Source organism: Branchiostoma belcheri, unplaced genomic scaffold (assembly GCF_001625305.1).
Source record: "Branchiostoma belcheri isolate BF01 breed outbred unplaced genomic scaffold, Haploidv18h27 scaffold95, whole genome shotgun sequence".
Classification (NCBI taxonomy): domain Eukaryota; kingdom Metazoa; phylum Chordata; class Leptocardii; order Amphioxiformes; family Branchiostomatidae; genus Branchiostoma; species Branchiostoma belcheri.
Genome location: NW_017804631.1, coordinates 903,444 through 929,962, shown reverse-complemented (window position 1 = coordinate 929,962; position 26,519 = coordinate 903,444). Strand labels below are relative to the sequence as shown.

General features: G+C 41.0%; 1 protein-coding gene across 1 annotated transcript; it reads left to right on the top strand.

The window, feature by feature from the left end:
• Nucleotides 1-26,441, top strand: LOC109461668 (gamma-aminobutyric acid type B receptor subunit 2-like). Its single transcript, XM_019758049.1, has 17 exons — nucleotides 1-261; nucleotides 16,919-17,227; nucleotides 17,526-17,630; nucleotides 17,831-17,896; nucleotides 18,132-18,314; nucleotides 18,773-19,012; nucleotides 20,896-20,956; nucleotides 21,213-21,287; nucleotides 21,630-21,780; nucleotides 22,061-22,193; nucleotides 22,554-22,784; nucleotides 23,078-23,179; nucleotides 23,730-23,954; nucleotides 24,397-24,564; nucleotides 24,953-25,082; nucleotides 25,728-25,824; nucleotides 26,249-26,441. Exons 1-17 carry the CDS (start codon nucleotides 1-3, stop codon nucleotides 26,439-26,441), a joined length of 2,730 nt encoding a protein of 909 aa, XP_019613608.1.
• The last annotated feature ends 78 nt before the right edge of the window (nucleotides 26,442-26,519 follow it).

The window sequence follows — 26,519 nt, the reverse complement described above, 5'->3', positions numbered from 1 at the left end:
ATGGAGGGAAAGCGAACGGTGCGATTCGGCTGCAGGACAACAACCATTCTGCTGTGCATTTTCACAACCGTGACGGTTCAAACACAGGCACTGAAGACGAACCTGACTATTATGGGGTTCTTCCCGAACTCGGAGGCCGGTTTTGACGGGAGTGAAGGCAGCGGAGTGCCGGCGGCCGTGGAGCTAGCTCTTCAGGATATCAACGACAACAACAACGTGTTGGCTGACTACAACTTGGTCATGCTTTGGAACGGAACTAAGGTAGGTCAATGCAGGTTAGACAGCCACTTAGAACATTACGTCTTGCGAAATATACAAATCAAACACCTACTGTTAGATGAATTCTCTGCTGAAGAGTCAAATGTTTAAGATAGCATCCTCAGTCCCTTAACATTGACTGAAAATGAGTCTGAAGACAAAGTGCAACCTGTAGCTATATGAAGACAAATATTTACAGATTACACCTGTCTTCAGTCTCATTTATATAGTCCCTGATGTAAGATAGCAGACGCTCTTTGGAACTTCTGACTCCTCATAGTTTATATGGTTGTTTGAGTTATTTTGCTAGCATTGTATAATGTGTGTACATCGCTAGCCTTTAGATCAGAAAGTCTTTACATGTAAGATTCGCTTAGAAATGTACAATTCTATGAACGCCTCCTCTGTCCATGATTGGGAACGATGCTAGCCTGACGTGAATGTATTTACCCAGCCGTAACCAGGACGAAGTAAGCATCAGTGTCGTATTGATTCCCTCTAGCGTGCCTTTATGTTATTTGTAGTCCTTACTTCATACAAGAGCGGAAATCTATTGCCAGCGTTAAGTCATATAGACTGTCTTCAATTAAGGCCAGGGCATCTCACGGCCCTGCTTCAGACCCATCTGATGGTATTTGACCTGCTGGTAATCTGGCGATACGCCCTGGCCGCCATCCCCGCACTCTGTAGGAAATTACACAGACAATGGGCCGCCTGGCGAGGGATGGCCGGACCTGTTGCACGGCATGTCAGGACGCAGGGAAAATCCTAATTAAACTCAGCCAGACTTTTCGTAGTATGGTGCTTCTGGGGGAGACACATAGTATAATCTTCTTCATATAAATATTGTTTTTATCTGTATTGCGATTTTAATGATCATAGATATTCAAGCGAATCAATATTGCCTGCCAATTTGTACACTGTCAATTCAGCCTGTTGGCCACTGGACTTATCTTTGATTTCAACAATACACCAGTCTAACTACTTCTACTAGAATATATAGGCAGCTTGCACTAAGGCGAACGTCCTCAGGTCTCATGGCCTGTTAGTCATACATGTCACACGGATCTAGCTAGCAAGTTACTTTATCTTAAACAACACTGAAGATATGATACATGTTACTTTATTTTACTTCAAACAGGACTGAAGATATTTAGTCATTTGTTTATTTGGATTCACCATAAGAAATATACAAGTGAAAGAGGGGGTAAAATAGGTGTATACATGGATCTAGCTATCAGGTTACTTTATCTTATTTCAAACAGGACCCAAGATATTTATTTAGTTATTTATTTAGATTCGCCACAAGAAATATACAAATGGAAGGGAGGGCAAAATCTTTGCAAGTTACCCTCCCAGACACTACTATTATTTATTATTATACTATACATGTATATACAATATCAATACAAAATCATAAATTGCATTATGTATAGTACATTATATACATGATATGGTACATGTTATATCTAAGGCCACGGTCTCTATGTTTATATAATAGGAACTCTATTTACTGCAGGCTGCATAGAATTGCAATGAGTTGCTGAAAAATGGACTCTTGTCTTTGGGTTGCAGTTACTTTATTTCATAAACAGTACCAAAGATATGGTACACGTTATATCTAAGGTCACAGTGTGTGTCTTTATATGATAGGAACTCAATTTACTGTAGGCTGTATAGAATTGCAATGAGTTACTGAGAAATGGACTCTTATCTTTGGCTTGCAGTTACTTTATTTTATTTTTAACAGGACCGAAGATATGGTACATGTAATATATCTAAGGTCACAGTTTATATCTTTATGTGATAGGAACTCTATTTACTGTAGGCTGTATAGAATTGCAATGAGTTACTGAGAAATGGACTCTTGTCTTTGGGTTGCAGTCACTTTATTTTATTTTTAACATGACTGAAGATATGGTACACGTTATATCTAAGATCACAGTGTGTGTATAATAGGATCCTATTGACTACATAGGTTGTATAGAATTGCAATGAGTTCCAAAGAAATGGAATCTTATCTTTGGCTTGCAGTTACTTTATTTTATTTTTAACAGGACTGAAGATATGGTACATGTTATATCTAAGGTCAATAAGGTCTATATACATAGGCTGTATAAAATTGCAATGAGATCCAGAGAAATGAATTCGTGTTCTTGGCTTGCTTTCAAGGATTGAAAATAAGTGCCCCTCAATGATACACTGGGTCAGGCTTATCAACGCAATGCTACAGTAACTCTGACCCGGGGCGACACTGAATTGAAATGGGTTCCAAAAACCAGAAGTTGACTTGCCATAAAGTAAAAGATTAGGTCTGAGTGCTCACTGATATCAGACAAATGCAGTCAGCTTATCAAGAAACATATGAAAAACTGTGACTGAGGGCTATAGAGAATTGAGTGGATCTTGAGGAATGAAACTAGGAGTTCCGATCGTTATTAAAAATAACCGGATATGAGTGCTCTGTGATGTTAGATGCAGGTAGCTTATCGAGAAAATATAAGATTGCCTTTGGCTGTGGGCAAAACAGAATTGACATTGGTTCCGGAGAATGAAACCAGAAGTTGGCTTGCTATCAAGAAACCATGCATAAGTTTACTCCAATCCTGGGCAAATGCAGCCCGCTTATGAAGGAAATAGTACCTATTGCTTAAGGGGTTAAACAGAAATGAACCAAGTTCCAGATTTGCCTTCTGATGAGTAGTTTCTAGCTGAAGTAGTCCACTTCAGTCCCGGCCCACTTGTTATGTAAGTCAGAATACGTACACGTGCTTATGTACCTGCTGAAGTACCCATTAACCTTTCAGTACCTTCTGGTGATTAGCGGCAATGATCAGACGAGCCTGCCCACGTGTAAGGAATCCTGGCTCTTGGTTCTTACGGTATTATTCCGTATAGGACGTCGTGGCATTGTGATGTAGAATTTTCAACCAGGCTGTTACAGAGCTTTCAGAGAAAACGAAGGTTGAAGTTCATCGGACACTGCTACAGAAGTGAGGATGAAATCATAAAGCAGTTAATACTGTGGGAGCCCTCACGTGGAAAAAGAAGTCGAGGTCGTACAGCAAGAAACTACATTAACCAATTAATTAACCAATTAAAAACCTGATGGTAGAAATGAAGGATAGGAAGAGATGGAGAGCAGTCATTGGCACCGAGGGAAGCTCGACCCAGTGAGAGTGAGTGAGTGTTACAGAGCTAATGGCTTAAGGATCTAAGACGGCATGTGATATACTCTTGCTTCTGTGTCTACTAAGCTAGACTTGTGTCCATGTTTGAGATTCGCCACTTTAGGTACATATCAACCTGGTAAGACACACACTCGGTGTTTTAACAAAATAACTGTAATTGCAGAAGTAGAACAGAAATATTTCTAATTAGAAAGGTAACATTTGCAAGGCAAATGCATAATGTGTACCTTCGCATATGGTGTGCTCTGTTAATTCTTACTCAACCATATTCATATATATGGTCAGACAGGAGTCTAAATACCTCCTGCTATAAAATAGCAACATGATTTAACTCAACACTAGTTACCATGGTAACAGACACAAGATTGGTTCAGGTCATTGCTGTCACTGTTTGGAGACGAAGAAGGGGGAAGAAGAAACTGAGCAAAAGTAATATGTTTTTCTTCGGTTAACATATCAATTTTGTTCCAACAACTATTGATATATAGATACACCAAAATCACCAATAACTTTCTTCTTCTGCTTTATACATGTATCCAGCAACCCTCACCTTGTCCATGTGTAACCGGCTATTTATGTATCCATCACCAATCACAATTGATTATATCGCAGCGGAGATGCTTTCAGCACGTTACTGCGCGCCTGCCGCGTACAATACAGCCGAGAGCCGGTAAAACCTCCCACTGGGATAGCACAGGGCGCCTGTCAACATGGGTTAAAGTTCCTATTAAATATAAACAAGGCAGCGGAGGCTTTACAGTGTTTTTCTGTCAGGCTGTCTCTTTCCGTATGTGCAGTCAACAATGGTTCTTTAATTTCTGCCCCGTTGAGGCCAATAAATTTAAGATTGTTAACGAAAATTTAAGCTTACTAAAATCCATGAAATTATTAAACGTATTGGCAATATTTTCAGGTACAACATGTATGTATCATACGTCTATATCAATTGTCTTCAGACGTATTGCTGAATATGGTGTCTATCTGCTACAGTGGACATTTTGTACAGAAAATGTACACGTTTGACAGATAACTATTCGTGAACGTTTGGCAGATAGCTAGTCACCGTACGTTTACCAGGTCCCTCCAACTAACGGTAAATTGATTACCTACATTGCGTGACCAGGTCCCAAGAGGCGATCGACTCAAAAAGCTAATGTCTAGACGACTCCACTAGACCATCATTTATCGGCCGAGACCTCGATAGTTGCTTGACGAGATTCTCTGCCATCCATGGTAGCTTCCTCCCTTTCCATTAAGCCACCCTGTTTATATATATATGATTATATGAAATACATTTATTGTACATTCATGCCACGACGGGCTAGGTACAGGTCAAGATACTGAGTATGACAGACACATAACAAACGTATATAGAAAATTGGAGACAAAAGATGCACTACTTGACTTAGACACACATACATAAGGAACATACAAGGGTACTATACTAGGCTAATACATAGTGTTCTAGTCACTGAGCTAATACAGACAGGTCAACTTCTTCTCGCTTTTTTGTACAGTGAAAAATGTGGGAGCAGATCATGTTTGTGATACAGGGTTTATATTAGTCTGCCAACACGTTCACTTGAAACTGTCGTCCGCTGATTACAACGGATCAATCAACTAAGTCAAACGAGAAAAAGATTGTCTTCTTGGATATTAGTCCCAGTGGTCCAATTAAATCAGCTAGTCAGCTAACTGCTGCCGAACGAAGACAGCCATTGTCAGAGAGGCTGCAATTGTAAAATCTCCTTGCTGGCTGAATACAACTCAACATATTCATTATACGTATCGTTGTATACTGAACATTTCCAGCAGTAGTACAAAATGGCATTGTTTGAATATAAATACATTTGTCTCACAAACAAGATTACTCGTTCTACAGCAACATCAAAGACAGAATATGTTTGGACTGTAATTTCCAAAACAAGAAATTGGACTTACCCAAATTTTCGACTGTGCAACTCCAGTCTTTTTCAAGGAATGAGCAATCCACCGTTTCACAAAAACTGGAGTTATACAGTTGAAAATTTCGGTAAGTCATATTTCTTGCTTCATAAATACCTTCTACTAACAAAGGTAAGCTTTCAAGACATCAAAGACAGATTATTACAGTGAAACCACTATGAGCAAAGATAACCAGACTATGAAGCATGATATCTAACTGCAATGAGCTGACTACAGTTAGAACTCGCCCCTCGTAATGAATTCTACTGAAACAGATGAACCTTCAGAATGAACATGACTCGATGTCTCCAATTGCCGACTGGGGATCCGCCTTCATCAGTGCAGAATGACCCACCAGGAGCCCCGGTATGACCTTCATTAGTACAGGAGTCAATTCAATACGCGGTGCAGGGGATCCAGTATTGGCTGCTAATGTTGCAGTCTGGATTAGGATGGTCTCATTTGTGGCTGGTTAGAATGATGCTGTTGATGGTATCACCATTGGTAACAACATTTCCCCTCCAGGCTTGCAATTAAATGTGCTGTCTTGCTATTGCTAAATATACTGTTATATTTTGTCTGACTCTAGCCGCTTCCCTCGTGGCCTCAATGAAAATTGGAAAGTAGTCTCCAGGCAGATTTGAGCTTCTGATGAATAAAAAAATGTTTAAAAAATGGTAAACAATATATGTGAGAAATTGACAAAGATCATTGTATTAGCGGAGACAACTTGTTCTCTGATTCCTAGGCAAAGGAGTTGTGTCTTGCTTATCCATAAGTAGAACGTTGTATAGATGTAGAATTTAAGTGACTTAAAATCTAGAAACAAGAGCATTTGTAGCAAAGTCACGTATTTCATGACATAACGCTTAGATGTAGCTATGAAACAAAACTAAAGTGATGATGTTGAACGCTTAAAAAAAATGGGAAGGCCGCAGCCGAATGAGCTCTAAAATAAAGCGAGGAGTGGGCCGATGGTGACATGTTGACCGATGATGCCCATCTTACAGCCTGGCTACAGGACAATGTTTAATGTTGGTTATCCCACATTCACGACCTACAGTACACAGCCTACAGTACAGCCCAGTATCAGGGGTGAAACAAATTGGAGCGGAAACAGAAAGCCATTTCGCCTTGTCACCGCCAGGCTGGTGAGAGAATGTGCAGAGATTGTGTAAATGATAACAAACGCAGTGCCTGAGCAGACCTAACATCTATGCCAGATGCCAAGGATAGGATCATTAACCTTATAAGCTTAGTGATTGTGATATATAACACACTAAACCATATACAAGGACAGTCACTGTGTACTGACTTATACAGAGACCGACTAGCTTTGGCATTATGTGTTAAAGCAAATGTTGCTTAGCTAAATATGCATGGAAATGGTTACAAACGCTGTAACTGAGCAGACCTAACATCTATGCCAGATGCCAAGGGTAGGCCCATTAACCTTATAAGCTCAGTGACTGTGATATATACTACAGTGAACCATATACAAGGACAATCACTGCGTACTGACTCATAAAGATACAGACTAGCTTTAGATTTGTGAGTTACATCAAATGTTGCCAAGCTAAAGATACGTGAAAGGTCTATATTTTTATCTTCATTGTCTAAAGCAAGCAGCCTGTCAAAAACGTATGAAGCTCGTGCAAAGAAGCCAGAAAATACTACGTAGATTCCTCACTGCTTTGTAGTGTATTCCATTGTATTGTCAGCTTTGATGTTAGGAGTTATATTGCATATTGAAGCTTCATTGAAGCTCCTACAGTAAGTAATTGATTTTGGCTTCATTGTATCAAGCTAGCAGCTTGTCAAAACATCTGATGTTCACTCAAAGAAGACAGAACATATTATGCAGATCATTCGCTGTGTAATCTGTAATGCATTTGATATTGCAGTACTGAAGCTTCTGCAATGAGTGGTTGTTGTTACCTTCATTGTATCAAGATGCTAGCTTGATACAATGAAGGTAACATCGATATCGACCAAGCACTTATTGCAGGAGAAGGTAACATCACCGTAAGAAGCCTGTCCAAAACATCTGATACTAGAACGTTCAAAGCAGCCAGAACATATTATCTACTGTGCAATGGTTTTAGATGTACGTCCATTGCCTCGTCAGCTTTGATGCTATTAGTCACATTAGATTAAGTTACTTTGACAAAGTCCAGAGATCCTGATTCTAACTCTATTGACATGTCGGTAAGCATGAAGCATGTCCAAATCATCTTTCACTCGGACGTTCAAAGTAGTCAGAACATATTATCCACTTTGCAATGTACGTCTATTGTATCGTCAGCTTTTACACATTAGATTTTACTTCAATACAGTACTGCGAGGTCCTGATTCTAACTCCATTGACATGTCTGAGACAAGAAGCCTGTCCAAAACATCAGACACTCTACCGTTCAAAGCAGTCAGAGCAAATTGCAGAGACTCCCTGTTGAGCTATGGTGTTATGTAGAAGATATATGCACGTCCACTGTGCATCTGCTGACTGTGACGTGATTCTAGATTGAGCGGAGATAGTAAATGACCAGAGGCTGGACTGTGTGATAGATGATCAGAGAACAGAAGACCAGGTCATTGGTGGGAGGAGATTATCCCATACATGGCTGCAGAGGAAATGAAATGACTACTCTATCACTGTAGTACATAGCCTATGAAAATTAGCTTTGAGATTATGACATGCCAATTATTAGAATATGCAGAATATTTTTTCATTAAAACTGCTTAGTTAGCAAGGAGTCAATCAAATATATAATATGGTCGTGGGCTCTCGGAGACGGTCTACAGCTTTATCCCCTTCTTGGTATGGTAAATACAATTGATAAATGACTACTAGTCTACACGGGCAAGCCAAATATATTACTTTATGTAGGTAGGTCCATCGATCTATAGCAGATAGGTTGGTTCTAAAGCAAATAGGTTGAGAATCTAACGTTTACATCAGCCATTTTGATATCGGGACAGTCTGATTGATACAGTGATTACACATAATTATTCACAACATATGAAGTAATATCAACATGCAGACGTTTTAAAATATCGCTTCATATGATGTAGTAAATTTGATAATGCTTCAGGCGTGGAGAAATGAGCTGATGTCTTATTCCTGGCACGTTTACTGCCAGTGACTGACGGCTTCATGATTGTGTTTTGATCATAAAATCTATTCTGTTTAACGCACAGCGTTCGTTCTATGCAGGGAACGCGGTGGGAATTTGTAATTATTGCTGAAACATCGTGCCGATGTCAATCAGGATTCTTGTATCTCCTCCTCCGTACCTTTGATAACAGAACTTTTTTGCACGACAATTGCACATGGTACAATGTATGGCAAAGTACAAAAATAACAGACAAGTAAAAGATGTGTTAAATAAGACCCAATGTAGAATAAAACCTAACATTACTCAAACAATAAGGGCTACCACAAATCTTTGTTAAAGTGTTACAATCGAGTGGGGCTAATCATGAGTTTCAGTATTTTTTCTAATAACAAAGTCTTTTATATAATTACCTATTTTTGTATTGTGGGAATTATTATAACACGTACATGTAAAACTACCTCCTCTATGAAGATCACAGTAATGTACAAGTAACATCTAAGCAACTTTATTCAACAATATTTGACGTTTTATGTTATGATGAATGGCGAATTCCAACCCGAGTGACACTGTGCAGCTCATTTTGAAATATTAGTCGGTGTCTCCAGACTATATTACATCCCAAGCCGTACATTTTGTGTGGAGAATTTTAACCGACGTTTCGGCATCAAAGAGAACGGGGTGTTAGTTTGAAAAGGCTGGTTGATCAATGTGCATGAGTTCCAATTATCTCGCCTATCACACAGGCATTACGCCTTGTTGAGTTGAGTTTGCATACATTACAGCTCATTTCGACTTTGAACAGTTGACAGCAAAGGACGTCGCTTGATTCATTGCAAGAATGTAATCAGCAGATATTGCCTGCTCTAACGGGGACTACAATACTGCTTTGTTGTCCTGCTGAGAAATTTATCAAGAAAGTTGGGGACGAGCCAAAGAGGATCACAGGATAAAGGTTGCACATGTTTGCGACTCCAAATCGTGCTTTAATAAGTGTTTCTTGCTTCTTCTATTCATGTTAATATTTACATTTTGTTTTTCGATTTTTTACAATAATTTGTTAATGTTGATTTGTGTGTTTACTGTTGATTCTGTGATGTAAGTATGTAATTTCAAATGTATTTACTGTACTTTTTCTGTGCCATGTAATTATGTTATGTACAACGTTGTATATTAAGTTCTTTATCTCATGTCTGACCTTTGATTTGGACTTGGATTTATGTTTCTATGATTTCTGTACTTATGTTTATGTTCTGGTGTCTTATACACCAACATGGGCTGGGCGATAAAGAAGGTCGCAAAACACGAAAATAAAAATTCATTCATTCATTCATATACCCATCCTATCTAGGCCGTAGCATCGTGATTACGAGCATGATAAATATCACTGATGTTGTTTGCATATCCGTGAGTGTTTAACCCAGTTTAACAGATCAATCGATGAAGTCAGGTCGGTTATAGATTGTCCCTACATGCATCATCACTCCCCATGGTCCGATTCGGCCGGATGGTCAGGTAACTAGGACAGAGCGTGGAAAACAATTTCAATGGATCAATGGTCAATGATGTAGTGTGACTATATCAAACTTAGAACATGGTTTTCTTTTGTTATCTTAGAAGATGGTTTAGGAAATATGAATGTGTGTGTGTGTGTGTGTGTGTGTGTGTGTGTGTGTGTGTGTGTGTGTGTGTGTGTGTATGTGTATGTGTATGTGTATGTGTATGTGTATGTGTATGTATGTGCACTATCAATCCCTTAAATTTCTGCATTTTCATATGTGCTGGTAGAAATCCAAACATAGAAGACCACTAACAATATTAGCTGTTTGTGTAGTTACAGCAATGAAGAAGTTCAAACAAAGATGAGGGATTTACCAACCAAATCCTCAGACACTGGTTCACGGTAATCTTCGATGCTTTCAATATATAATCCGCTTAGCAATGTCCGCAAATCGATAATAGTTTAACCATGCATTCCCAGGGTACCGTATTAGCGGTAGGCTCGCCTTGTATCCTTGTCCCTTGGCGTTACCGAGGTTACATACTCTCCAAGGAGAAGGTTTGGGCTTTCTTTGTTGCACTGGTATGTTTTTTTACGCCACCCCCTTAAAAATACCAGTGCAAAAACGAAAGCCTGATAAAAAAAACTAAAAATAAGCCAAAAATAAGGCAAAACCCAAACCTCTGCTTGGAGAGTAGGGTTGCAAAGGGTCATGCCATTCCTTTCAGTGCTGTAACGTTGTCCGCCGTTCCTATTCATTATTGATGCCAAAAGGCGCCAAGATGTAGTTTTTCACCCCTGCCCTCCTTTCAAGCTTCCTTTCATGGCGGGCCATCTGTATGCGTGAGCCGTGCCTGTAGTACATAAATCTCCTTTTACGGTAATGGCGGCGGTTTTGTCCTCTGACGGCAGTTTAGTGAGATCTAGTTTGTGATGTGATATTCCCCGGTTTATGGGGATTCCATAAAGCGCGGACGGTTATAGTTTGTTATAAAATTGAAGCACATTGACGTGTGGGCTCTCCAAGGGGTTCAGGATATCAACGTTAGATACATTTCATAATCGTTCATGAGATTAAATATACATCAAAATATATTGAGAAATATACATTTCAAACCTTTGATGTTTTATTTCTGTATTATCATAGCTGTAACTATATCTGATTCAATTTTTTGCGTCATCGTCACAACATCACATGCATTTAGTATCTAACTTTCATATCCTTAATCATTCAGCCTTTGGGAATTAGAATTATTATGTCCAGCTAAATATAATTTACTACTGATTAAAAACTTTATTACAAACTGATCATGTACGGAGAACATATCTTGGAGAACATGCTAGGTCATGCCGTACATGTATTTCGTACCATGTATGTTTAAGAAATGTGTTTAGAATTATTAAGACTTTAAATTATGTAAACTGTGTCTTTGAAATATGTTTTGCCCTTGCCTCTTCTTGCCTCAAAGAAAAGTGGCCTGCAGGCCGATTTGAGCCTCTCATGAATAAACCAAGGGCCAAGAAAGCAAAGAATAAAACGTAAGACATTCCAAGGACTAGGATTAGACTCCTCTCCTTTCTTATCATAGCGGGTATCCCAAAGAGCTTCTGAAGGAATACATTACACTCCACTTCTCACACAGTAATCCATCAACGGCTGACAGTCCTGCTGACAGAGACAAATGCATTTCAAGTAAAACACGGCGCATCATTCATCTAGAGTCACCGCGGTCTCCCTGCAGCTTCTAACCCGCAGACATCGCCGCCCCAGACGTGAGATGGGCGAGGTAAAGCGTCAGGTGCACGGGGAGATAAGCGTTCCCCGGCGCCTGCCTATCACACAGATAACGCACTCTGCAACTCTGCCAGCAGACCCGAAAGTGGGGCGGCCACAGAGGAGCCCAACAGGAGTGAATGGAAAGTTTTTTGCAGGGTGGTACATCAGCCTGCGTTACAAAATGTCTAGACTACCTGTCAGGGGCCTAAGTTGGCCTACTCTCTAAGGAAAACCATTCCGAATCCAAGTACCACTAAAAGATTCTTTTTATCACGATGAAAATCAGTCCAATTAAAGGTTGTCATGTTACACAATTTCTAAACTCGCTGTCAGGGGATAAGTTGGCCTCTTCTCTAAGGAAAACCATTCCAAACCCAAATACCAACAATAGGAGCTTAAGATTCTATTTATCACTATGAAAATCAGCCCAATTGAAAGTTTTCCTGTTACATAATGTCTGAACTCCAAGGCGCTAAGTTGGCCTCTAAGCTTAGAAAACCATTCCCAATCCGAGAACTACCAATACTATATAGGATTCTTCTAAAAGATTCTTCACCTCTATGAAAGTCAGTCCAATAGGAGCTCAGGATTTTCTGTCACTATGGAAACCACAGCCTCCAACACTATGGTAATAGACAGTTCTTAATCTGAAATAATTGTTCGAACAGGATTAAGATGTGTTGGCCCTCAAGCTTCTAGAGGCCTGACTAGTAGGAGGGCTGCTAGAAGCTTGATGCAGTCAGACCAGCCTGTATATACCCTATGGTGATGTCTGCTATTGGACACATGTACAATGCATTAGAGTACAGCCATTGGGGATAACAACTTCTAACTCATTTGCATCAAGCATCCTTCCCTGATCCCAGCTCTTACATTCTGTGTAACCGATCGATTTTGGGCAGCAGCAATTCTAGACAGCCTGCGAAGACACTGCACCAATGTAGCAATGTGTTTTAGGACGCTGCCTCCTCTGACAGGAAGTTGCCATGGACTGACCACATCTATAACCGATAAGTTATGAATAAAGGACTGAGATCAGTGTCTGAGAAGAGAGTTCCAGCAAGCAGCCACATAGTGCAGACCTCTTCTATAGCCTCTGCTCTTTTCAAAACCCTACACTGGGGTACACCCGCTGTGTGAAGACCTCTATATCTCAGCCCGTTACACCAGCCTGATGTATAGAATGTGCCGTCCCAAGACTGTACAACCCATCCGTAGGCCTACAATCATGTCTCTGTATAATTTCCTTGTGCGGAATATTCTGAGTAAGGATTTATCCCGCTAGCACGTAGGGGAAGATTGAGTCTTAGCTTACGTGCCTTAGAGTCGATGCCGGTACGGTATCGGCTGCATACAGTACACGCTGTGTTACTGATTAATGTAATTCAATTCAGCAAAGAAGCTTATCTACAGTGGCAAGCTGACGTGCGTTCTGGTTCCCTTCATCTTCATACATTTAATGCCGTTACGGGGAAGGAAAAGTACTAATCTTTGCCTGCATATATTTTGATGTTAGCTGACATTAGACAGCTGTATCATTACTATAGTCTAGATGTACCATGAATATTGGTTGCCTTCATCTCCATATATTTAATGCCGTTACGCGGAAGGAAAAGTACTAATCTTTGCCTGCATACATTTTGATGTTGGCTCGCGATGGTAACATTTGACAGCTGTATCATTACTATAGTCTCTATAGAGATGTATAATGAATATTCAATATCTTTTCATGCTCCAAGTTACTTTTATATCTGTTATGGCACGGTAGTTAACTAGCTGTAAAAGTACTGCTTTTGACATTTTCAGGTGAGTAGTGATTTCACGCACAAACACCCCCAGGCAGACCGTTAATCATGAAGAGTTGTGTAGCATGGAATTCACTACAAACAGCTTTTCCTCTTGTGATATCACTGCAGTATCAATCTTACACACCTGCTATGACTACAAAATAAGAGTAAATGTAACGGGTTTCGTATGTTATCCTTATGTTTTCGTTCATATTTATCCTGGTTTTTGATGACACATAGCTTCTAATATAAGCCCTTCCGTACTGATTTTGTCAATACGTTTCTTACATTTGTAGCATGTACACATAATGGATTGTACACATAATACATAATATGCAACACATATAGATATAGGGTTAGCTGTCTAGAACTTTTCAAGGGTGTGTTTCATCTCCCACAAGATTTTCTTTGCTAAGGTTTACTCTTTGGGTCTGTACAGTTCTACATTAATGATTGTGGTGTTGACCTGGTTGGATCACCCAGACGAGGTGAAGAGTTGATTTCCCTGACTGCTATAACCTGAGGACACAGCTGTTATAATGTGGCAGGCGTCCACGCTTGGTCAAGCACGAAACAAGCAATCACTGCAGCACACGCCTCTGCTCCGAGTAATGGTTGCCTTCATCTGTTCAAAGAACTTCAGATGACTAGAATAGGGTGGGACGTTTCAGAGATAAGGAAATGAAAAACCTGAGTTGATTAGCCTGAGTGTCCACGAAGGTTATATCAAAGACTTCCGTTGACTTCGTTTGAACATCTCAGAACTTTTTCCTCTTTGATGTACACATGATACGTTAAGTACTTAGAGTACGACGTTAACAGCATTTAACGATGATATCATGGGAGATTAAAACGTAAAGATAAGGAAATGAAAAAAAAAACGAGTTGATTAGCTTCGAGTTGAGTGTCCACGTGAGGTTGGATCAAAGACTTGCGTTGACATCGGAAAACTTTGTTATTCCTCTTTGATGTACGCATGAAACGCTAACTCTCATAGTGTAAGACGTTAACAGCATTTAACGATGATATCATTAGGGATGAAAACGTGAAATAGGCCTTTGGTAAACATTCTACGTTACTCCTATCTGCGTCAATTCCATTTGTGTGGATATAACGTTACCGTCAATGCTTTCCAGTTCATTTACAGAAAATTAAGAAAAAAAGCGGTAACATTAAGGATAACCTAACTTTGTGAAAAGTTGTGAAGAGAGAAAACCTATGGCTAAGATAACTTCCTAGGGCATCACCTTAATCAGATTATGATATCAAATTCTGTGAATTTCATTTCACTGGTTCGGTTGTGAAAATATTAAGTTAATGTGAGAGAAGATACGACATTATTTACTAATGACAAAAAATAGATTGAATGAAAAATTAGATTTCAAAAATATTAGGTTAAAGGTAGATAACAGCTGGTGTGTTACGTCGAAGGGCGGTTATACCGGCTATACAGATACAGAAGCTGGTGTGTTACGCCGAAAGGCGGTTATACCTGCTATACAGATACAGAAGCTGGTGTGTTACCCCGAAAGGCGGTTATACCTGCTATACAGATACAGAAGCTGGTGTGTTACGCCGAAAGGCGGTTATACCGGCTATACAGATACAGAAGCTGGTGTGTTACGCCGAAAGGCGGTTATACCGGCTATACAGCCTGAGCGAGATGCCCGAGATAGGGCTTTGCTCAGTATTTATAGAATAGAATAGAACAGATACAGAAGCTGGTGTGTTACGCCGAAAGGCGGTTATACCGGCTATATAGATACAGATACATATATGACATTATTTACTACTAATTGCAATAATAGAGTCATTAGAAACGTAGGCATTTAAGGCTTGTATGTAAGGCTTGAAGGGATATGCTGGATAAAAGTATGGATGTGAAGTAAAACCACATTATTCATACTGCTGCGGTACCGGTCCCTGAATAAGCCGTCAAATGTAGTCGCATGCAGGACGCATGAATGCAAGGTTACAGCGTGAGTGATCAGGGGATTTTCCACATCACCATACCAGGCAGGAGACATCTGATGCGCTAATCTCTCATCCTTTTTCAGGAGCCGCCGTGGCCGGATGTGGTCAGGGACAGGCATAATTTGTGTTGGGAGAATCTTCAGAGCATACATTACAAGCAGTCGACTTGTGATGCCAAACACGAGCGGCATACTGATTTTCATGTCTATCAAAATGTGCCAAATGGGTTATCATGTATGTTCAGAAACGTGCGATGATGTTCATAACTGTACGTGATGTCGCAGTGCTGTTGCCACTGACTGGGATTTGCTTCTTTGCAAATTCAGTCCCAATTGGTATCTGTATCTGTACAGCCGGTAATCCGGTATAACCGCCCTTCGGCGTAACACACCAGCTTCTGGAGTGATATTTCTAGCTATAAATGCTTTTATCAAGTAAATTCTATAATGTAAAGTTTGCATGCTTTGCCTCACGATGATAAATCTGTATACGGCCTTATGGAGGCCATCCAATACCATTAAGACTGCAGTAGCCAGATGCATACCAGGGCAGGAATAGACGATACCTGATCATTATCAGCTAACTGCTGCAGCACAGCCCACCACAAGTATTATCCAAGACTTGAATGAAGTATGAGAACATACACATCGTTCGCCAAATCTGAAACAGCAGGTTCTTGTTTCAAATTTCAAAATTGCCTATCTGTTACTACCACATCAATCAGCGTATAGCTAGCTGCAAGACAAAACAACATTTACCGCCCACTTGAGTTTTTTTCAGTTCTCTCCAGATAGTATCCTCTAGTGGCCAGTTAGAGCTAGATAGATGCTGGGCCCCCGGTGGTGATAGATAGTCGATAATTGTACGACTGGGATTTGGACTGAGTGATTATGGGGCTGACGTGAGGAGGGAAGATAGGAGAGGGATAAACAGCCTACAGAAATGGCGGATACTATCTATGGATATCATGGCTAGTTGATTCTGAGCAAGGCAGGCAGACCGGACAGGCAGATTCTACCATTACATTGTACCTGAGCTGCTACAAAAATACTATTGGATGCTAACAGATTCATATTTTCTTAGCTATCTCATGAGATATGAAAGGACTATCTTTATCCACCGTCATTGATATAAAGTAACATGAATTAAAGTTGAAAAGGTCTGGCTGTCTATTAAGCAACTGACTCCGATCGGGATCTCTGTCGGTAGATTCGCTATACAAGATCAGAGTCTCTACCCTGGATCTTCCTAGGGATAGAGGGAGAGAGAATTTTATAGATATGAATCTTTTATAAATAAATATATGAAGAGATAGCATTATTGGATAGATAAGCCATTTCGAATTCATGACTTTCATACATGTCTTTCCCCAGTGCGATCCTGCCATAGGAACCAAAGTGTTCTTTGACGCCATGTACCAGCTCCCTCCCAAACTGATGCTGTACGGAGGCACGTGTTCCAGTGTGACGTCACTCATCAGCATGTCGGCGCCCTACTGGGACCTCACGCAGCTGTCTTACGACGTGACGTCACCCGAGTTCTCCGACAGGAAGAAGTACCCCACGTTCTTTCGAACCGTGCCCTCTGACCTGGACTTTAACCCGGCCAGACTGAGGCTGCTGAGGCACTTCAACTGGACACGTGTGGCGACGCTATACCAGGACGAGCCAAATCTGGCAATAGTAAGGAAAAAACTATTGTATTTACAAAGCAAAATTAGTTTATCGATCTTCCTTATCTTGCTTCAGTATTCTTTCTGCTTTTACTGTTTGATTTATGTCATTATCCGAGGAACTTCTTTGTGTTGTTTTGTTACTCCTGCAATAAAAATGAATCTAAAAAATTGAAAGTAAAGAAAAAACTAATTTTTCAACATCCATCTTCTTGATTAAAAGAGCCTCTATAGACGAAGGAACCCAGAATTATATACTTAATAGATTGAAAATGACTTCTTTAAGTTTACTATGTTCATTTTACCAGGTTCACAGCCAATTGGAAAGTTCGCTTGTGAAGGCGGGGATGAACTTCACGGCACAAGGGTTCGTGGACGTGGAGTCTGCCAGGCTGCGGATGAAACAAATCAAGGTCTGACGTTTATACTTCATCATAGCAAATAATATCTGTTGTAGTCTTCATCATATATGGTGTAGTAAGAAACAAGTAATTTGAAATATATCATACACAAGAGTGAACTCAAGGCTTTCAAGACACTGGCCCAAGAATATGCCAAATGGATCGTTTTGGAAGTTTCAGTTATAACATGAAATGTCCATCTTTTCTTGCAGGATTCAGACGCTCGGATCATTCTGGGTCTCTTTGACGAAACCATGGCCAGACATGTCTTCTGTGAGGTAGATATCAATAACGATCAACTATTTGTGGCTAAAGGAGCAAATAATGTTATTGGGAATGAACGTAGACTAGTCACTAGAAGAAGACTATGAAAATTTATGCATTACTTTACATTAGCGCGATGCAGTTTTGCCTCAAACCAATGAAAGAGTAGATGACTTTTTTTATGATATCCTGTACCCATTTCAAGTCAATATAGTAGAACCATTCTGTCCTTGATTCTATCTCTACCAGGCTTACAAACTGAACCTGTACGGGAAGCGGTACGCCTGGGTTCTGAACGGACCCTACAGCAGGGGCTGGTGGAACGCCAGTGCGGACTGCACCCGGGACCAGATGCGCACGGCTGTGGAGGGCGCGCTCGTTTCCAACTTCCTGGAACGGAGCTCCAGTAACCACAGGACAATTTCCGGGAAGGTAAGCGAATAGTATATCACATGACCTTGCTCCAATAAAAATTTTGGGGAATTAGTTGTACGTGCCATGTATGCTAAGATGTCCTGGCGGACGAACTTTCGTTTTCTCAACTCTAAACTAAGAGTAAGCCATATGAGTAATCAGCCAAGGATAGATAGATGGTATTAGTAGTAGGCATCTTTTCATCTGGACAGATGATGGTAGCACTCTGGTGCTATGGCTCTGGGCAGCATCTTGTGTGGCTTGTCAGTGAGTCACCAGCACCTCCAGCTCTGTCCTGCAACTTGCTACATGATGTAACCAACACCACAAGGGTGTCTGCTACAACACCAGTTGCCATGGTGACAAACCTTACTTGTTTGGAATGGAAGAAGTAGAAGAAGAAGAAAGACACCAAAAACAATACGTTCCCTTCAGCAAAACATAACATAACGCTGTGTTTGTTTCCTACGATACAGACGCCAGCAGAGTACGAGCGGCAGTACCACGAGCGCGTGTCCGGCAGAAGGACTGAGAACCGTTTCCACGGTTACGCCTATGACGGCGTGTGGGTGATCGCCCTGGCGCTGGACAAGGTCCTGAGACAGCTACAGCAGGAGGGGAACGTGCCCAGGGTCAAACTCACGTACGAGAGGCAAGAGGACATGAAGATGTTCATGTTTGACGCTGTCAAAGAGACGGACTTTCAAGGCGTTACGGTAGGTCAACTTTGCCCTCTTCTCTATCTACACAACGAGTTGTACTGATATACAGTTTGCAGAATGATACGGGTTTCCATACCGACATTTAATACCACCAGTTTCTTCTCTAGAAGATATTGCTTCATTCAAAACACTTAAACGTTCAAACAAACTAAATATACGAGATTCTAGGGAGTCATATAGCACCACAATTCTCACACAAAAAATCATCACTAAAAGCGTCATAAACCTTTTGCTGACAATTGATGATCCTATGTTTTCTATTCCAAACAAGAGTTCCGAGATCTCATACCTCCATGAAATATGGGCTTGACATGTAAATGTTAATTTCTTCTTTAATTATGCAAATTACCTCCACATTAACATAATAAATGCATCGTGATGTTAACTTTTGATTAACTTACACAGGTACCAAGTATGAAATTCCCATCATTTACCACTAAGGAGTCATAGAATTTTCGCATTAATTATGCAAATTAGGTCATCATTTGCATAATTGGTATCTGGTGATGTTCCATCTGCCATAGATTACATACTAGTACATTACATGTATGAAAGTACTATAATTTGCAAAACACTGTAATTATAGAATTTCCTCATTAATTATGCAAATTAAGTCCTCATTTGCATAATTTGCAGTTAATTATGTACATCTCTCTCTCAGCTACCTACATACCAAAAATGATGAAAATACATTGTTTCTATCTGGACTTATTGGCTTTTAAAGATTTCGCCCGAAAGTCCCCTGCAGTTCCAGAACAAGCTGCTAGGGGGACCAAACCCTCACCACTTATTCCTGACAGGACAATCTATCTGCCACCAAAAAATCAAGACCATAGCATATTCAAGACAAAAGATACAAAAACCGGAAGTTCTGCTGCAGTACCAAGGTCATCCACCAGGAGGCGTATATTTGACCTTGACCTTCGTCTTCCTAAGACCTATCAGCATACCAAATATCATCACAATCCATAAAGGCGTTATGAAGTTATGCTGGCCGCAAATGTGCGGAGACACAAACACACAGACAGACAGACAGACAGACAGACGCAACAAAAACAATACCTCCATTTTCATGGAGGTAATAACACAGGTTGTTTGTTTTCAAACACACAGCCATACAGTGGCACTGCCACATTTGCCCTGAAATAGGTCACCTATTCCCCTGAGGGAGCGCGCTGCCTCGCTGGGCATAGCCACATCTGTTACCCTGCCTCGCAAGTATAAAGGAGATTCCTCTCAGCCATGTCCTGACTCAACCTTAAACCGGAAGTGCTGCTGCAGTACCAAGGCCATCCACCAGGAGGCCCATATTTGACCTTGACCTTCGCCCTCCTAAGACCTACCAGCATACCAAATATCACCACAATCCATGAAGGCGTTATGGACTTATGAAGGTTCAAAAATGCGGAAACACAAACACACATACATACACACACACACACACACACACACACACACACACACACACACACGCACGCACACAGACGCGCCAAAAACAATACCTTCCATTTCATGGAGGTAACAAGACTGCCAACACGATATATTGTTCAGTGCCAAGAGAGCCAACTAAAGCTTTTAAGACTTGCCGTTTGGGTTCTGAAGGCCACTTTCTAAAACACTGAGCTGGCAATAATGACCCCTATTTTCACTGCGATTGACGTCACAATTCTCGCGAGACTTGGCCCACTGGTGACTTCTCACAGAAATACAGTAAAACCGGAAACGTCTCAGGTTCTAAGAAAGCTTTCCTCTCCTTAAGGACTTGCCATGATTGAAAACATCACTTTTGAAAGCCATTTTTGGAGCATGAGTAAAAAGGCAGAACGAATCTCAGCGAGTAAAGCTAGGTTATGTAACACCTTTACTTCTGTCTTCAGGGAAAAGTGAGATTCAGAGACGGCGATAGGCTTGGGACAATCCTGTATGAGCAGATCCAAGGTACATGTTTACATAACTCTCAATCTTTAACATTACATTACTATGTAACTTTAAATCAAACATGGTTGTCCCATTCTGATTCACTCAATGATAAAACACCATCACTGTCCTTGGTACTGAAAAGTCTACAGACGGTACCATCCCTGTCTCTGGTGCTGAATAATAAGCATCTCTGACACTATCCTTCATTACTAGAAGTTTGTACTCCATGTAGCTGCCACGTAAAGTGTTTCTCTATTTTATTAATGCTTTTTAGAAGGCTCCGAGGTTCGAGTTGGAGAATACTTTGCAGAAAATGATTCAATTGCTCTACACAACGTGCAATGGCAAGGTGAGACACTCATGCCTACTGAATTGAACCATATATGTTTCTAATTCGTTGTTGCTTATCAACTTATCTGGTTGAATATCTGTACAAGTATGATATTTAGATGCCATTAATTGTATAGCAGTTATAACTTTTATAACAGACTTACTTTATAGAAGACTTTACGAAATTTCCTGTACTTTCGTTATGCTAGTGATGTGTTTCATATGTTATCTTACTCGTATCCTACTGTCAAGTACTGATACATCGGGCAGCGAGCTTTCTCCACTAACAGGCTAGTTTAATTTTGGGCTCTGGTTTCTACTCTTTTCAGACTAATCCCCGGGTATTATGTATCCTACACAGGGGACAATCCCCCTCGAGACAAGACCCTGCGAGTGGAGGAACTGAGGAGAGTTCCGCTGGCCCTGTACCTCATGATCAGCGTCATGGCCATGTTAGGGGTCTTCATGGCCATCGTGTTCCTCTTCTTCAACATCAAATACAGGAATCAAAGGTGGGAAGCTCCACGAGAAAATACGTTATACTTGGTAACACGTTATATCGTTAGAAAAACATGGAAAGTCTTTGAAAAAGAGATACCATCCAATGTCTTTGTTTCTGCACTACAGCATGCTTCTTCAATTTGTGCTGACATTAATGATAATTCTGTTCTTGGTTTCGATACAAATTCAACAATGGTTCCTTGATCACAATCATCACCACGAATTCAATAATGCTTCCCGGTCAATATAAGATTGCCGCAGTTAAAAGCAGGGCCTCATTTTTTTCTGCAGGTTTGTGAAGATGTCCAGCCCATACCTGAACACGCTCATCATAGTGGGCTGCATCCTGATCTACCTGTTTGTGTGTCTCCTGGGTCTGGACGGAGCGCTGATCTCTGAGACGACATTTGAAGTACTCTGCACAGTGAGTACAGCTTATTGAAGTCGACCCTAAATTCACATTCTTAAAGGCTTTCAATGCAACTTCATGGCCGCAGAACTGGATTTTCAAAGACAATTTTCTGTTTATTTTCAAATGTAGTAAGTTGAATCAAACCTATCCCATAGCATACCGATATCTGTGAGGCAAAAATGCGATGTTGTTGATGGAAAACGGTTGCTTCTTTTAGCTACTAGTATTTATGGGCGGTGCCTACAAAAAAATAAAGGGATTCCCCGTTATCTTATCTAGACTTCTCTGCAGTGAAAAGAGGATGTCAGATGAAAACAATTTAAATCTTGTACGCTTCACGATCATGGCTGTACTACCAATCGTACCCGCTAGGTGCGCACGTGGATGCTGACGGTGGGCTTCACCCTTGCGTTCGGGGCCATGTTCAGTAAGACCTGGCGAGTTCACGTCATCTTCACCAACACCAAGATGAAGAAAATGGCGATCAAGGACGTGAAGCTGTTCGGCATCGTGGCCGTGCTTCTCCTGATGGACATCGTGATTCTCACTACCTGGCAGGTCGTGGACCCGCTAACGAGGGGGCTACAGACGTTTCCCGCAGAGGTGCGTCTCTTTAATAAAATTCTATAAAATTCTATATTAAGGTTCGTCTGCTTGATACATTCTTACAAATGTTCAAAAATAAAAGGCATGTTCGCTAGAAATACAGCAAAAATGCCCAAGACTCAGGAAATCTGGTCAGTGTGGACAGTTGACAACTATAGACAAGATTCCAACAATTGGAAAGAATATCTAAGGAACTACCAAAAAGTGGTGATATTATGTAGAGATGGTCACTTGTACAAGCTTAACAGAAATACCATTTTTCATTTACGCTATATCTTGACCCTATCTAGCCTGGGAGAGAAGTGACTGTGGTGCCGGTACTGGAACATTGTGACAGCAACAACTTTACCCTGTGGCTGGCTGTCATCTTTGTGTACAAGGGACTGCTTCTGGTATGGTGTTTCCTGATGATTTGTAAAATGGTATATTGCTTCACTGCCTAATACATTCCTACTGGCTCCTTTGAGACCTTTGACCAGGCCTATCATTCTGCCAATCTTTCCATCAACTTACCCTGTCTGGACAAGCAGATCTTATTATGCAGAATGTAGGACTATTCAGTATACACGGCCTTCAAAGAAGAAATCAAACCTCATAATAGCAATATTCAATTATTTCAAGACAGTAGTTGTCTATTCCCTATCATTGTATTGTACCGTATGGTATCTTTGATTATGTAAAGCAATTAGCCTTCGGGCATAATTTTGCAAAGAAAGACATTATCTATTTAAAAAAACAGCTCATTATCGACCCTAACCAATATACTTCCGTTACTTTCTGTACTTTGATTTACATTTTCCAGATCTTTGGTTGTTTCCTCAGGCCTTTTATTATTAATCTGATGATGCTGAATCAAAGAGACCCATCTGGGCAAGCAGATACACAACCCCCCAGCTCAGCCACCCAAAGCAATACTCCCATACTTTAATTTCCATTTCCCAGATCTTTGGCTGTTTCCTTGCCTGGGAGACCCGGCACGTGAACATCCCTGCCCTGAACGACAGTAAGTACATCGGCATGAGCGTGTACAATGTCGTCATCATGTGCGTCATCGGGGCTGGCATCTCATTCGTCATCAAGGACCGCCAGAACGAGGCCTTCGTGCTGACGTCACTCTTCATCATCCTCTGCACCACCATCACGCTCTGCCTGGTGTTCGTGCCAAAGGTTCGTGGAATTATGTTGTATTTGTCAATTGCCAATCATACATATGATAACATCATGCAGAGTTGTTATAGAATTATACTAGTCTAAAATATAATCTCATTTCGTAGGTCAGATTGCGTTTCTAAAATTCTCAATGGTTCTGGTTCTTCATACACTCCAGTCTTCGTCAGGGGAAATGACCCATCACTTCAACCGCGTTTCCTTTCATTTCCGAATCGGTACATTGTAACAAGTATTGACGAGGAAGTCTACAACGTCCCCTGGCCCCGTCTATAGTTAAAGACACTTGGTGGCTTATACTTTATTATCATACAGCCAGACAACTGCGACTAATCAGAAGTCCCCATTTCGATTGTTTATGATGTTACGATCATACATGGTATGATAAGACCTTGTAATTAACCCTAAAGCAGGTCATTAACCCTTGATTATACTCTCACAGCTAGTGACCATGAGAAACATGGCGGCCGAGGAGAGGACAAAGTTCAAGTGCATGCTGACCCGCCGCTCGGGGTCAAAGGGCACGGACTCTGACAAGCAGATGTCGGCCGCAGAGAAAACCAGAAGACTCCTCATCGAGAACTACAAACTCAAGAAAACGCTACAAGATGTAAGAATCTTAGATCAAAAGAACGCTTGTCCATAAGATGGTCTTGGACAGCTTGTAGTAACTGTACAAAAATGGTCTGCTACGCCTTGAGGTGGCTTTTATATTATGACCAGTTATGACAAATCTACTAATAATAAATGCTATGAGAGTGCCCAAGATAGTGCCCAAGAAGCTAAAAATAAATAAAAAATTGTGCTCCAACTGATAGTTTAGAATGTAGAAGCAAAGTCAATTGTCACGTTATCAACATAAAATTATATCATGATCATCATAATCTATCCTGTATTGTTTTGGAAGGTAAAGTGTCTGCTAGTGCCCTGTCTTTCCTAGTACCATATTATGCTCGTATTCATTGGTAACGAACATTTACTGCCTTCTTCCACCCCAGAAAGCGGAACAGCTGGACTCCCTGATGAGACAGCTGCAGGTGGACAGCGACATCGACGCTGATGCAGAAACGACGTGCAGCTACGTCAGAGACACCTGTCAGGACTCCCCACGGTCACCCTCAATGTCAGGTCAGAGGTCACCGTCAATGTCAGGTCAGAGGTTACTGTCAATGCCAGGTCAGGGATTACCGTCAATGTCAGGTCAGATGTTACCATAAATGTCAGGTCAGAGGTCACTGTCAATGTCAGGTCAGAGGTTACTGTCAATGTCAGGTCAGAGGTTACTGTCAATGTCAAGTCAGGGGTTACCAGCAATGTCAGGTCAGGGGTTACCGTCAATGTCAGGAGTCCCCACGGTCACAGTCAATGTCAGGTCAGAGGTTACCATCAATGTCAGGTCAGAGGTCACTGTCAATGTCAGGTATAGGTTACGGTCAATGGCAGGTCAGTGGTTATTGACAATGTCGGGTCAGAGGTAACTGTCCATGCCAGGTCAGAGGTTACCGTCAATGTCAGGTCAGAGGTTACTGTCAATGTCAGGTCAGAGGTTACTGTCATTGTCAGGTCATAGGTTACTGTCATTGTCAGGCCAAATGTTGCAGCTACTTACAAGCTTCAAGACAATCACAACTTGACCCTGATTTAGGTTCCAACCACTAAGTATCTAGGTCCAGCCCATGTCTTCAAGTATCAGAGTTATCAACCAAGAATTTGCTACAACATAAGCTACATTTAGTTACCTAATATCTGTCATGCATGATGTTTTGTACACAGGCTCCCTGCTGATAGTCCCTGATGGACGGAAACACAAATCAGGCAGCCTCGCCTCCTCTTACTCAGCCAGCAGTGCAGAACTGGACGCTTCAGACATGTAAGTACTTTGTACAATCACATTTTTACCCCTGGCAACTACCTTCTTAAGTTTCAGATTGACAAAAAGCCACACACACACACACACACACACACGCACGCACGCACACACACAAGGAAAGGAAAGGGGAATTATTTCGATCCAGTTTTAACTCACTGAAGAGCTAATCTCCCACTGGTCATGACAGAGAAGACAGACGCTATGTACAGTATTTATAGGTTCATTGAACTGGGGAAATTCCCCTTGCTCTTTTCGACAAGCACAATGAACAGTGGACCGCAGCTATTTGTCCCGGCCTAAGGACTGCGACCCCTTCCAGTAGTGTGCAGTTAGCTCTGTTCCTTAAGAGACAGAATATGAAGGATATTGGGGTTGTGCAAAATGAATCTTTCAACGCATTTTTTTTTTCATCTAAAACTCACAGGAAAACGTCCTCTACCCAGTCAAGTGTTTCGTTCAACCTGCCGCCATCTTTGTCCGGAAGCAACCTTGGGAACGAGACCAGCCAGGACATCAAGATGCACCGGAAGTGCAACGGAACCAGACTGGATCCAGCGGAACAGAATAAGACAGTTGTGAGAAAGCAAATCCTGATCACCATGGTTACCAACGTATAAGGCAATCTACAAAGATATTCTTGTCTCTATAGTGGTATTTTCTCATTTTTGAGTCAAATGAAAGAACGTCAACGTGTA

Coding starts and splice junctions, on each gene's coding strand:
- LOC109461668 (XM_019758049.1), top strand. CDS start 1: ATGGAGGGAAAGCGAACGGTGCGATTCGGCTGCAGGACAACAACCATT. Junction 17,228..17,525: donor ACGAGCCAAATCTGGCAATA/GTAAGGAAAAAA, acceptor TCATTTTACCAG/GTTCACAGCCAATTGGAAAG. Junction 25,825..26,248: donor GAACTGGACGCTTCAGACAT/GTAAGTACTTTG, acceptor TAAAACTCACAG/GAAAACGTCCTCTACCCAGT.